The sequence below is a fragment of the Engystomops pustulosus genome, chromosome 9 (genome assembly GCF_040894005.1).
Source record: "Engystomops pustulosus chromosome 9, aEngPut4.maternal, whole genome shotgun sequence".
NCBI classification, from domain to species: domain Eukaryota; kingdom Metazoa; phylum Chordata; class Amphibia; order Anura; family Leptodactylidae; genus Engystomops; species Engystomops pustulosus.
Genome location: NC_092419.1, coordinates 96,922,724 through 96,937,412, shown reverse-complemented (window position 1 = coordinate 96,937,412; position 14,689 = coordinate 96,922,724). Strand labels below are relative to the sequence as shown.

The window sequence follows — 14,689 nt, the reverse complement described above, 5'->3', positions numbered from 1 at the left end:
ACCCCACCAATCTGATATCCATTGCTTAAAACATCAGAAACCTAAACATGACAAAAAGCCCTTTAAAGTTTGCAAGTTATTCCCAACCCACAGCTGGGCTCGTCTGCTAGGACCTCCTCCGATCACAAGAATGGTAACCCCCAGCATCCTGGAGAACAGTAATGGGTGAAGTGGTAGGACGAGCAGCGCTTGCTTAGACTTGGCCTCGCCGGGTGCAGCACAATTTCCTACACTCCCATAGTATTGAATGGCGCAGCATGATGCATGTTTGTCCCGTCGCTCCACCCATTACGTCGCTCCCACCGAATTACTGCGGTCCTGGATAGTAGAGATCTTGCAAATTTTGTACAACCCCTTTAATGCCTTGGTTAAGGATGGGTCATCATAATGTCACCTTTAAACTTTTTTAAAGGCTTTACAAAGTAAGTATCGTTACTGTCGCTACAGTAATAATTATTACTGCGTTCCCCACCACTCACAATTTTTCTAGCTTGGATGTGACATGCTGTCTACTTGCATCTGTCTACATGTTTCCCTGTAGCGGTCATGTAACACATGGACAACCTGGGTATATCACAGCAGCGCTCCGGACCCCCTAACCATGATATCATAACACTTTTTAGATGGGTATTCTGATCTAGTAGACACACTCCATGCCATGGACGTCCGTCATGAAATGTCTCATTCGGAGAATCTTGTTTTCTGTGATGCGTGTGTGAATGCAGATTGTGCTGTCGGATCAGCACGCTCCATTCTGCGATGAGATGAGTTAGTTCTGCTTGAGCTGATGAGCGCTGGGATCATCATCCGTCCTGACTATGGTCTATCTCTTACATCACTGCTGTTGACATTGTGATCCGGTGTGTCAGGATAGCTCACATATTTCCTGCATTCTGCTGCCTGTATTGTCTGCTATTTATAACTTATTGCATGTATTATTGCGCTAGTCACCCTGAGGAATTCAGGCAGAGCCCCATTGTCAGTGCGCAGGATGTGGCCTACTCATTCCTGTAATAATAAGGGATGCGAGCACACACTACACATGATGGGATATGAGCTTGGGTCTGGTGAAGAGCGAGGAGACCAACATAGGTAAGAATCATCCTCATATCCACAACTTTAGGAGTTATTCTCTCCCACTGCTCATACACATGCACACTAGGCCAGTATATGGTATTACCACACTACAGACAGGAGCCGCTTCCTTTCTATGTATAGAGCAGACCCTTAAAAACAGAATATCCTCATGAACAAGTCACAGCAGGCCGCCGCTTTAAGGCTCATCTTCCACTTATACAATTACTAGGTTCAGTTCTGCTCTTAAATGCAGGGTTTATGGGTTTGATTAAATCTATGAAGAATTTTATTGAAACAAAAGTTAATTTCATGCTACATTTCCTTTCTAGTGAGCGCCATTCTGTAATTGCAAAGGAAATCTGATTTCCCTGAGTGAAGGCTTTCAGTGTGGTTATACTGGTGAACAGCGGGGTCCTCTCATATAATAAAACATCTCATTTCTTTGACGTATTGTTGCACTGACACTTGGAGGGCACCTGTCATCAGGTCTGGATTGTTGGAAACATTGTTACATGTATATGCAGTAGAATCTGTCACTTTCAGATGGATCTTCAGGCTGAATCGCCACTTTAATTGTCAATTTCTGTTCCTAGCTATTATTCAGCAGATATTGCTGGAATAAATGATTGGTTTTGGGTGTGACCCTCAGCTCCCCCACAGAGCAACTGTTTTCAGATGCTTAAGAACAGAGAGTGGAACGGAGAGCGCCATTCTCTGTATAGTGGCTGAACCAAGTTACTGCAAATATATGGCATCTGATCTGGAGTAACCTGGTCTGACCACTACATTGTTATACTACTACTATATTCCATTGCCTGTTCATTAGCTGCTGTTCTGTAGAAGTGTTTGGTGGTGGTCCCCAGTAGCCTGAACTATAGATATGGTAATCATACTAATGAGTGAAGGGATTAAGCTGTAGGTGTTCTCTGCTGCTTGGGAATCCTTCATAATCCTGCCAGTTCCTATCTACCTGTAAGAATACCCTCTCTAGCTGTGGTACCCTGTGTGATAGTCTCAGTGCACACAGCCCTCTTTTTGTGTGTGTTGGGCAGGATCTCTATGCATGAGGAAGATATGTGTCGGTGCTAAATCTTTGTGACAATGTGTTGTAGCACATGGGGAAGTGCGGGAAGACAATGCCGCATTGTTCCAGCATGAAGCTTGGAAGAGTTGTATCACTGTGACGGCTGCGAGACATGTCCACGTGCATGATGCTGCGTGTCACGTTGTGCTTCCCTCGGATGCAATGAGTTGTCGAGGCCTGGAGCTGCTGTGACACATCCCCGCACATCAGAGCGCTCTAGTCTGGCAGCGCTGGATCTGTGCACTCACCTTGAGCTCTGAGCCCTGCGCCGTAGAAGTATTACGATTTATAAACCTTCGCTTTCGGTGCATTGTGGGGGCTTAAAGGAATCTTATGAACCCTGTAAAATGCTCTATAAGGATGTAAAGATGTCATAGAGGGAGTTCCCTTTAATTGCTACTCTCCATAGAACCACCAACATCCATTCAAAGCTATGGCCGCCCACTGATTGTAGTGGGAGTTGTGTGATTTTTCTTGGAGAAGTCCGTGGTTACATTGCAGTTGCCATGGCAGAGGTGCCAGGGCTCCCCGAATGGAGAATATGCTCAGAACCGCAAATCACTTCAAGGTGGCAGAAACTGGATTGTCCATATGGGATATCTCCTAATTGATCCCATAAATCACACATAAAAGAGGATTTATAGGAGATTTGTTTCCAGCATGCTACAAAATCCTATCCGTAGGCGGCTCTGAATGATGTCGCTGCTGCACCATATGTAGATTCCCATTTATAGTATAATGAATGATGTCTCTGTACAGGTACGACCAGTCTTTACGGCAATTCCAATAGCCAATCGCAGCGCACGTTTACTGCGGTAACACTAGCGTATCATCCATAAACTAAAATTGCAACGAAAACTGCATCACAAATATGACAAATGTAGTTAGTTGCGGTTTTGATGCGTTTTTAACTGCAGCACAAAGCGCTGTCTGAATACAGACCTCAGTATAATAGCGCCACCCGCCTTAAATCTGCAGAAGCTCGCTCCCTTTATGACCAGGGCAGCGCATGTCAGGACTCCATGCATTACCGGCTACTACATAAGGCTTCAGGGGACTGACTACACGCTGTGATTTGCATACTTTTTGGGGCAGGTGCACTCCCCACCCACTTTGCAGCCAGCATAGCTTTCACTAGGAGATGCAGATCTCAGCTGGTGGCAGTGTGACAGGAAAGCAGAGCGGGGTAGGGCCGGAGAACAGGAAGAGCCGGCAGAACACACGGCCGTCACACGCTCTCATGGAGACACTATGGTGGGGATACACACCTTCCTCAATAGCTGTCAGTGCAGCTGTTATTTCCTATGGCTCCTGCTGCGCCGCCTGTCTGCACGGTACGGTGTATTCCTGACCTCTATTCTTCTGTCTGACCTTCCACTAACTTCCCATGTCGGATCACTTTGTATCCACAACTCTCCTAACTAATGATCCCTTCTTCTCTCCCCCTGACTGTAGTGATCGGTCTCTCTTCTGTTTCCTAATAGTTACTAACCCCCAAACTTTCCCCTTGTAAAGCTGTGTAGTCTCCTTTTACCTATTAGTTCTTGTGTAGTTACAATTTCAATAGCCAGATGATGAGATTCAGTCTAAGGTGCAGTATTATCAAACCCTGTGTGAATTGGGCCAAACACAGCGATTCCAGGGGTTGATCAATCAGGATGCTGATGGTATTTTTTTTTGCAACAAGGACCCCAAAACCTTGCACCCTCACCATTCTTGTTAGGGTGAAGACACACATGGCGTTTTTGGGCCGTTTTTACTAAGTGTGTTTTCAGATCGTTAAAAAAACGCATCCGTTTTTTTAAAAACGCATGCGTTTTTGACCGGTTTTCATTGCGCAATTTCGGAAAACTGCCCAGGGCATGCGTTTTTAACGATCTGAAAACACACTTAGTAAAAACGGCCCAAAAACGCCATGTGTGTCTTCACCCTTACTCTTTTGCTCTCTGTTGTCAGTGTGATGCCATCTAGTGGAAGGGGAGGGGGTCTGCCGGAACAAGTTACCCTTTAATAGTTGTCATAATGCCATCAGGGGTAGATTATACATCTGTCATGAGAACGTAGACAAGGACAGCAATTAGATATGGCCGGAGGCTCGTCTAGAAAATCTGGCAGGATGTCTTGTGAAACAAGCAGAGGGACTGGAGAAGGACACGGGTTATACAATCTATGGGTTTAGGGTTCATCCAGTAAGTGAGTGAGATTTTACAACTCCATCATGTGGGGGTGATAAATACATGTAGGGTGTCTATAAACTATACCCTATATTACATGCAGAGACCATGTAAGTGTCTCCTCCATATGAGTAATACAGAGGTCCATGTTAGCTATAGATACTAGTACAAAACCTAAATGGTGTATAATCCAGCTTTCCATGACTCCTAAAGTAGATTATTATTCAGGAATCTAGGAAAGCTGGGTGAGATATTGGCAGCCATATTGGTTTTCATACAAACAACAAGAATGGATAGAGTTGCTTGTTATACATATACAGACAGTCCGTGGGTTATATACAGGATGGGTTCTGTAGGTTTGTTTGTATGCAAGTCAGAACAGGTATATATTGTAACAGGAATACAACTCTATACAAAGTATCTTTTCATCCCTGTGACAATGGGATTTTCATAATTTTGGGAACAAGGATTAACAATAAAGCTTCATTGCAGACACGTTTGATAATATTGATCTTTGCTGCCTGGGGCTAAAGTTCAGTAAATTGCCGACATCCAGAGGTCACAGTGAGCAGAGAGGTCTGTCTGTTTCTATGGGTCAAGTGTCCTTAAATCGAGGCCTGCCTGTAGAAGGGTGATGTCACACGTTCAGTTTTTCAGATGCAGTTTTTGATGCCCAAACCAGGAATGGAGTAAAAGTAGGAGGAGGAGCAGCACCTTTCAATGATTTGTCTCACCCATTATGATCCACACCTGATTTTGGCTTCAAAAACTGCATCTGAAAAACTGAACGTGTGGCTGCACCCTGAGGCCGCGGTCACACGTACCGCTAGGCGTCCGTCATAACGCTAGCGCACAGGGGGTGGTCCTCGGCCCCAACGCACATGCGTTTCCAGGGAAACGCATGCGATTGTTAAGCCGATCGAATGTGTTTCTCTGGAAACACATGTGCGTTCAGGCCAAGGACCTCCCCCTGTGCGCTAGCGTCGCGTTATGAACGGACGCCTAGCGGTACGTGTGACGGCGGCCTAAGAGAGGTTGCTTTAGTTCTCCACCATTGGACATTTTGGGGCTTCCCTAATTTTTTTAGGATCTGTAAGGGTGATGCCACACATGGTGTTTTGAAACCGTTTTTGGTCCGTTTTAAGCAATCTGTAAAAAAACGCATGCCTTAAAAAATGCATCAGTTTTTTAAAAACATCAGTTTTTGACAGGTTTTCCGAATTTGCGCAATAGAAACCGGACAAAACCGGATGCGTTTTTTAACGCATGCGTTTTTAACAGACTGCTTAAAAACGGACCAAAATCTCTTTGCACTTTCCTTTTTTGGACACTACAACACCCATGTGACTTTGTACCATAAGCCACAATTATTTAGTCACCTACTTGATTTTTTCTGTCACTGTGATTGAATTACTCTCAGTATGCAGCGGGACAAATACAATAAGGAAAAGCAAACGAGCGCGGAGCTGCCCACTTTAAGGATTAGCAGGCACAAAATAGTCCAGTGGAGGCAGGGGGCTTTTTATTTCCGCTTTGTACGTGACAAATAGAGGACTATTATGAGTGAAGGTGGCAGGTTAGTCTCTTCCTGCTGTTGTGTGTTCATTCCTGCGGGGCACAAGTGACTCACACAGGTGTCACCGCTCACAAGGGTTAACAACTCGGACCTGCTCTGTTTATAGATTGTGCTCTTGGGTCACACTATTTACTTTGTATGAGGTATGCACTTGCCCAACGCAACCAATCACAGTTCAGCTTTCATTTTTAATGGCTAAATAACAATTGAAGCAGTGATAGTTTGCTAAGGATCATTTCTCCAACGCCAATCTCTATTTACAATGGGAAATGGCCCTTTAAATCACGGAAGCGATCCAAAAATTCTCCAATTCACCCAAGGGGACCTTCCATCTCTTGACATTTCCCTGTAAATCTGCTAAGCATGTACAGAGCGTATAAATGGTGGTAACAGTGGTGTAATTTATCATTCATACTATGTATGTATATGGGTCTATATGTATATACATGTATATAAAATAGTTTCTCCTCTTTCCGTTTCCATGGTAATGAAAACTCAGAATCCATCATGTCTATTCTTCCTTCTGTTCTTTTTTTTTTCACTCCTCCTATTAAAACCATAGCAACCTTATTCATCCCCATGGCAACTGCATCCTCGACTGGTTGAGACTCTGCTGAAAAGATGCTGCCCTCGCTGGCACACTCCCTCTCTGTGGGGGCACATTAGGGCTGCAGAGTGCGGGGGATCCGGTTTATTACCATTGTAGCTTCTGTATACCACCACCCCCCCTCCGCTCCTTACACATCTCTCCGTATACTGAGCCCCCTTACAAGTGAAATGTCACATGCCTGTGAAGTTAATATAGCACAGCGTGACGGGGTCAGGGCATGGAGTATGGCACGCAAAAGGGGCAGCGAGAGATGAATGTGAGATAAACAGTGCCGCAAACCCAATGGCTTTTAACCCCATCCTGGACCAAGTTAAGAGTCTGCAAAGTTTTGCGTTCCAAAAGTAACTCAGAACTGTCATCTCCTGTCCTGGCGTTACCCTCCTCATACCCATCTCCGTGTAAAATCGTAGATGCGTATCTCGTCACTTCGCACCATTTGTATAGTTTGTGTGGTTCCTTCCTGTCCTATTCCTGGTGCCCGCTTCTCCCCCTTCTCGGGGCCGTCATGGACTGCTCCACCCCCCTTTTGGCTGCTGTCAGTGTTGTGCTCGGCTAAGAGGCGGCAGTGCCGCTGATCTGCAAGAAGGGGAACATCTGTACACTGGACAGCGGGAGAGGGTCGCACAAGATAAATCGACTACGTCGCTCCCTTACCAATCCGAAGAATGTGGTGTCTACACTGTGCATCCGACCGGGCACCCCGGATCCTGCAACATGGGCTCTGGTAGGTTATCAGCCAGTGACTGTCGCTATATACAGATGTAGCAGAGCTGACTTTATCATCATCATCTGATCTAGAATCTTAATAACTTCCTTAAGCTAATGCAATGTGTTTACCTCCTAATATGATGCAAGGATTCATGCCAAATTACAAACTGTAAATGCATGTATGTATATTCAGCTTCCCTACTGTCTGCATGTCAGGTGTACTTCTGCAAAAGTCAAACTACTGATCCATGTGACAGCCCCTCACCAGGATGGACGGGCTCAATGACCACAGGAGGGTTTTATAGGGAGCTAGACCCCGGTAGCAGTGGACCGTAACGTTATAATGAGAAGCCATGACAGAAATGTTAGTAAAGCAAAAAGTGGCAGCGGAGGGGGGTGGTAACCCATTATACTCAGCAGTGTAAGAGTTAAGCGTTACGATTCCTCGCTGCCTATAACTAATGTAGCTGCCTGCAGGGTTCATTCAGAAGAAACACACAAATTAGGCAAAGGAACAAATCTTCTTTCCCTGGAGATACTTAATGCCTTCCTTCCCTTTGCAAATCGTTCATTTAAATGCTGCAAATTTCCTTTTTTAACCTAAAAATGACATAGTCCGTTGTAGAATGGAGCCGAAGCATTTGAGCACTTAAAACCCTCTCTGGCCATTGGTATTTTATCATATTGCATGGTGCCACTTATTATGCCAGGGGTAGTGGGGTCTTCAATAGCTTCATGTCCTTCTTTACTGACCCCCAAGTACAAGATGGTATTTCTTGTACTTATGTGATGTCTATGGCGCATCTGAAATTCCAGGAGCAGCGTACAAGACGTTGCATCCCATTTGCCTTCCAATGCCAATCCAGCGTTGCTCTGTATTGGCATTGGAAGCATTTGAAGACGTTGGCACTCACCAAGGCTTCTGCTTATATTTGCTGCCAGCCTTGTTTGGGCTAGAAGAAGCCGATGTCTCTGCTTTACATCCTGTTGTGAGGCTCGTTCGTCAGCGGTCTCCTCTGACCGTTGCCAGAAGGACGACGAGCACTAAATGGTTAACGTTGCGGTGACATTACGGCGTGGCTTCTTGTGACCTTGGATAAAATGACTTTGGTCATCATCGTCACCATTATGTTATCATCACTACTGGGACACTAACATGCTGGGAAAGGCCTGAGGAAAAAAATGGGTTTCAGATGTTTTCGATGTAGATGGGATATGGGGGAAATTCCTGGGAAATGTTATCCGAGACTTCTTTTAATGGTTGAACAGAATAGACTTTGTTCTTCAGTTTAGTTACAATTGAATAAGTTCTCCAGTAAGTGGCTGCAGATGTGGGTACCTCATCTATTACACATTGCTGGGCCTGTTAATGTGTATTTTATGTCTGTCTGTGTACCATTTCCAATGTGTGATTGGGTGCGGAGCTGCAGTGTAAAGCATGGCAGCCATAGAGGTGAAGGTGACACAAGATTGTGTGGCCCACATTTATTAAAGTGTTTTCTCCAGTTTTATATCTGGCTTAGCACTGAAAAGAAAGTGCAAACTTGGCTGCAAGACACCTAAGGGGGCCCGTTAGTCGAAGTTTGCGGCACATTTATTACTGACGTGCGCCACAATTCTGCAGCATGAACAAGAGAGTTGCAGAGGGCACCGGGTTAATGAAGACCATGCACCAGTTTTGCACACTTCACAGGCAAACTGCACTAGTTTTGATAAATATGGGCCTATGTGTACACCCAACGGCACATCCCTAAAATAGAAGTCTTTGATTTATACTTGTTTTAGACCAAGTTTCTTTCATCCTCTACAAAGATGAGACTTGTGTTAGACTGGGGTTCCTTGGGCCCATCAGATAAAACTATTCTAAGGGCCAACCCTATTTCGACAACAAGGCAATAATTTCGGTAGAGTATGAGCCCCAGTGGATCTCTGAGTCCCTGAGGGATAACTCTGCCAGTTTGTTATTAGACAGTGGGGTGCGTCACATGGAATTGGTGTTTTCTGTGTGACAGATCTTGGCCCGGCCATGTGGTTTCCATTATGTATTAATGCACAGAGGCAACTACTAATGGCCATCATTACAATTACAATCATTACACTTTAATCGCCCAGCTTTCCACAGACCCTCTGCCACATTTTTACTCCCTTCCTTCTACCATTTTACATAAAGAAGTGTTTATTTCCGCTGTAGTTATGTTTATTCACGAACCAGGAGGCACTGGACATACAGAAAGAGAAGTTATGTCCTTCCATTTTACCACTGTGTTCTGTTCATGGACCAGGAGGATCAGGATGTACACTACTAGATATCCTGCGTTGATAGTAGACTTGTGGTTATCGGAGGTAAGTAGAGCTGGATTTAGAATAAGATCTATGAAGAGTTCCTGGAATAAATCTAAAATCTAGAACATTGAATGAGGAACTTGCAGATTTCCATCCTGCCATAAACTAGTAGGGTCCGTGCCCATATTTCCTATGTTACAGGTCACGTGTATTATTGTATTTAGTAGGTTTATGGGTTAGGTGAACAGATGACCTAGGCTGTAGTGTTGTACAGTTATGAAATGTGTTCAGTATATGAACCCCATATGCCAGTGTGGTCCACCTGAGGGTAACATTTTATCATACTTTTTATAAGTGTAGTATGAGCCTCCTCCGGCACCAGGCTCTGGGTATGTCTGCTACTTCTCCCCATTTAAGAGCCAAAACCTGTGCTATTCAATAAGATTTGTGAACTCTTATCTACATGTAAAATCTGCAGCGCTTCCCAGTTTCCATTGCTCTGCTTGTCCGTTTTCAGCGGTGGATCCACAATGGATTTATGGGAAATCTGTGATGAATCCATATTTGTTACAGACAGGTGCACCATGTATTTTTGATCACAGATTACACTGAAGAGGCCCCAAAGTAACCAAAATGTTGTGCTATAGATAAACCAGATTGTTAGCGCTATCATTGAAAATGATGCAATGCTTCATCATCCCTACAACAGCTGCAGCGCCCACCACTGTGCCAGTCAAGGTTTCAGGTGCAGATCTTTAGTCATACGCATCAGTCATCTGATTAACTGTTCCAAAAATGCATCATAGGCACTTGTAGTGTGAAGGGTCAATCATAATAGCTACTACATCACAACCCTCATATAAGTAGAGGACAGCTCTTTCTTGTGTCAGCATCTTTACCAGATCAGTATTTACAGGGAGACCTTCAGGCATTGCACCTTCCTGGCATCTTAAATGTGCCCTGTGCGGTGACGCTTGACTGGCATAAATAAGGGGCCTGTCTTCCTACCACCTTCTCCTCATCTGCTTCGTGCTCCGCAGTCCATTGAGAAGGGTTTTTTATGGGTAGCAGCGGGCTATTATTTCTTTTCTGTCTTATACGGGGGTTTATCTGCTGGAACCTTTGGCAGTCGGCTCTAAAAACCCTGCCTCCTTTCTGAAAATATTGAGGCTATAAATACCTCCCCACCTCCTTGAGTTTCATTGGATGCTTGCAGGCTCCTACGCAGGGACAGAAGGATGGAAGAGAGATTTCTAGGAGGGCGATTCGACTTCTTGTAGAGGAAAATTAAAAGGCGTAAAAGGATCTTATCTGAGAATCTACCTTGGGGCATGTTCTGCTAGATTTCTATATCCCCTCCATAAAGGACATCTACCACCAGGATGAAGGTTTGTAAACCAAGCACACTGACATATTGGTGTGTGCCCCCTCTGGCAGGATCTGCTCTTCTTCTAGCTTCTTATGCCCTGGTTTTTACAAAAAAGGCTTTTTCAATATTATGCAAATGAACCTGAGAGTCTCTTGGCTCCTTGGGTGTTAATAGAGCCTGGAGCCCCTAAGGCTCATTTGCACAATTTTTAAAGCCTTTTTTTTCCTTAAAACCAAGGACATACTAAGCTAAGAAAAAGAGCAGATCCTGCCAGAGGGGGCGCACTCCAGTATGTCAGTGTGCTTGGTTTACAAACCTTCATCCTTGTGGTAGATGTTCTTTAATCTCTTATTAGTATTTGGTATCTCTTAAAGCTCAGTGAGTGGATTGCAAGGCATGGAGCCATAGGATGTAACATTATATAGTGTACAGCACAATATCTGCATATAAATAACATTTTACGATGTTAGGTGTTTTTTATGGACACCTGTCGACGTCAGAGATCCTTTCAAATGGGTAAGGTCCAGATTCCGCAAGAGCAAGATTCCAATCTGAGCGGGTAAGGAATAAATGCTGAACTATGGAAGTGTGTGCCAAGAAATCTGGAAGCCCCAACATTCAGTTTCCCATTGGAAGTGTATGTATCGCATGGGCATACCAGCCAGCTATGAAGAGTCCATGCCTTGGCATTACCTCTCCATTCCTTTGGGCAATGTGGATCGCCAAAAATCTGTTGACATACCACTGATGGGTTCAGATAGATGTCCAAGTCCTGTATTTAAATAACCAGACCAGGGCATAGTGGCACCCAGTACCCTGGGTTAGGCTGAGGTTACATTACATTTGTTTTATGACATGTGTAAGAGGTCATCGACCTTTTACATGTGATCGGTCACAAAACGACATCTCCAAGTATTCTCCATTCTCTTCTATGGCATTTCAAATTCCTGCCAAACAAGTACACATGCTGGGAGTTGTAGTTTTCCAGCAGCTAAAGGTAGTTGACCACTGGTGAAGGGCATGGCGCAAGGACTCCAAAGTGACTCCCAGTCTCCCGCCATAAGTTGCGTCTGAGTGCGATATGAACAAGCCACAAAACCTTCATGCAACTTGCATAATGCGACATGTGTTGCCTGAAAGGCAGAAGACTAGACTATTACCTGCTTATAACTGTGCATGTGACACTATGGCCGTGTTATGTAATGGGACATGGTAGTGGCGGCCATGGGAGGAATTGAGGCTCAGCACTTTCTCACAATGTTTTCATCACAGTCACTCTCCCGACAAGTGTTGTAATACATAATCATACAAGTAGGAAATGTTGTGGTAAAAACTGTGGGTTTTCTGCAATATTTACTTCACTTGTGTAAATTCTTGTCGCCTTCACTCCTGCCCCTCACCCTAACATCATGTCCCACACCATGAACTCTTATTTACTGTCAGCAAAATGCTTGTTATTTAGACCATCATGGCCGCTTCCAGTCAGCCACAAGATCCTCATACCAGATAAAACCGGATTGAAGATGGGATGGGACTAGACGTTCCTCTGCTTACAAAGATAAAAGCAATCCTTACACTCAGCCACATAGTTTGGAAAATTTATTGGACTTAAAAATGTTAGTCACAGCAACTTTGACATTTTCTTAGTGTCCTTCATATTGTTTTAGGAGATTCATTGAATATGAGTCTTCCTTGATTATAAACTAAAGATCGAAGGCCATGATAGATGGGGAGACTAGGCCTCGTTTCTAGCCATATCGCACATGGCAACCAATCGGAGCTCAGCTTTAAATTTTTAAACTGCTTTAGGAAAATGAAAGCTGGATTGTGATTGGTTGCTATGAGCAATAAGCCCAGTGTATACAAACTTTTACCTGTGTATAATGTAGATAATCTTCTGAATAAGAGCATTATATTTTCATTATATTATCATTGCTCTTCCTCAGACCCTGCTTACATATACGGGGCCATTTATTCAGCAGCGGTTAGGGGTCCCAGTTCTTAGTCCTTGGATTTTGACAAGTGATACAAATTTGGAAAACCACTGTACTAATACCTCCTCAGAGTACATCTGGATTTTCTGCCATAAGCTAGATTGTATAATTTGGACATTGTACATTATAATTATATCCATCCTGATAGTAATGACCTTTGCCATTTTAATGGATTGGAAAATAAACAGTATCTTAAAAGCGGCATGATATCCACATTTGTAAATCTGTATGTGCCTCTGATCGATTCACAGTGGTATCCCAAGCATTTTTAAGGAACATCTTATTACACATTTTATCTCTCGTTATAAACCATACACTTGGGGGAGTTTGTCTAGAGGACTGCAGTGAGTCCAAGAGCCCCATACAGAAATTTGTCATTTTTTTGTTGACTGGATTAGACACCCCCAAACCCAGTATAGTTGACTTGTCTGTTTTCACAGAATGTAATTTAGGGGATCAATATTTGCTCACAGGGGGTGTGACCGATAGTCCCCCTTGGATGCCCTGCGATGTGACTTCTAGCATATACTCCTCCTGTCGCCTCATTCAGCCATGTCTGAAACCTATTGTAGTCTATGGAGCAGAAGGCAAAAACTGTACATTCTGAGACGTGCTGATTTAATACACTAATATACAATATAGTGTAATACCTATATTATAGCAGGACAGATTGTACATAGCTGTGGAGATTCTCTCTGTGATGTCTGGTATTCATATGATAATGTCATCATGTGCATCCAGGTTACTTCTATCAATACGTGCTGTCCCTCCTGTGTGTGTTTTACAAGCCGCTCGGTAAGAGAACAGGTTAGTGCGGTTTTCAGGGAGATTACTGAGGAATGTCACAGCGATACCGTCTACCCCGTCTGGATACTGCTGTATTACCTGCTCTGACTCTGACTGTATGAAGTGGTTCTGGCTAGTACATACATGGACCCATATGGGAATCCTGTGCTGGTGTGAACGTGCATAAGGGCTGGTTCAATTGCCCCATTTTCCAGTTTGGTTAGCCAGATCAAGGATAGGATGAGCCAATTGCATGCCCTAAAACCATGGCACCATCACTGCAAGTCTAGAATCAAAAATACAGTTGCATGAAGTTTGCATTGTGATTAATGACTGCAAATAGGACCTTGCAAGTCATGCTGCGAGTTGAAATGTGACCGCATTGACAAGAATTAGATGCATTACCTTTTTTAACAGCCATCGCAGCACTCATTCGGCACGATTTTTTAATCCCAATCCATTACATCAGTTTTGGCTCCCAAAATGCTAATCAGGCCGTCTACTAACAGGTGGGTGCTCTTGGGCAGAAGCAAAAGTCTGATGCTGCCCATCTGATAGCAGAGGTACTAATTTTCATATTTGGTCCCAGAACTACTGCCTCTAGTTGCTAGAGAATTTCAATCGGAGTCGAAATTGGAATTTAAAGCTTTGCAAAGGATAGAAAGATTTGGAGTTGGTGGAGGTGCAACCCCTGCTTTCACTTTGCGGATCCACTTAGACCATGTCACGGAGGTGTCTTACCAGTAGTAATATCAAAAGCAGCTGGAATTCCTGTAAATTATTTTGGGGTACGTCTACACTCAATGTATACGTTGCAGGTTTTTCTTGCAAAACATACAACGTTTGTAGTATGTTACATGGTGCGAGGATCTGCTGCAGATTTCCCCATCTGCATAGTAAAGGGTAGAAATCAGTGGTGCGTGTGCCTGACCTCAGTATAAATTCTGAGGCACATTTGGATATGACAGGAAGCTAGTACCATCCCCCCCCCCCCCCCCCCAATGGTTAAGGGCCTGACGATTGTCCTG

At 44.1% G+C, this 14,689-nt stretch overlaps 1 protein-coding gene across 14 annotated transcripts in view; it reads left to right on the top strand.

Moving 5' to 3' along the window:
- The window catches only part of IQSEC2 (IQ motif and Sec7 domain ArfGEF 2), a 152,922-nt gene that overhangs the window by 110,904 nt on the left and 27,329 nt on the right, over positions 1–14,689 (top strand). The window contains exon 1 of one of the 14 annotated variants that reach the window (XM_072124268.1): positions 1,023–1,092. The exons of 11 other annotated variants lie outside the window; for them this stretch is intronic. In XM_072124268.1, the coding sequence (XP_071980369.1) occupies positions 1,043–1,092 (50 nt within the window). In that variant the 5' untranslated portion in view covers positions 1,023–1,042. Of the gene's footprint in view, positions 1–1,022; positions 1,093–3,337; positions 3,496–6,860; positions 7,246–14,689 lie in introns of those variants that run through there. 2 more of the 14 variants (XM_072124264.1, XM_072124266.1) reach the window with 2 other exon arrangements.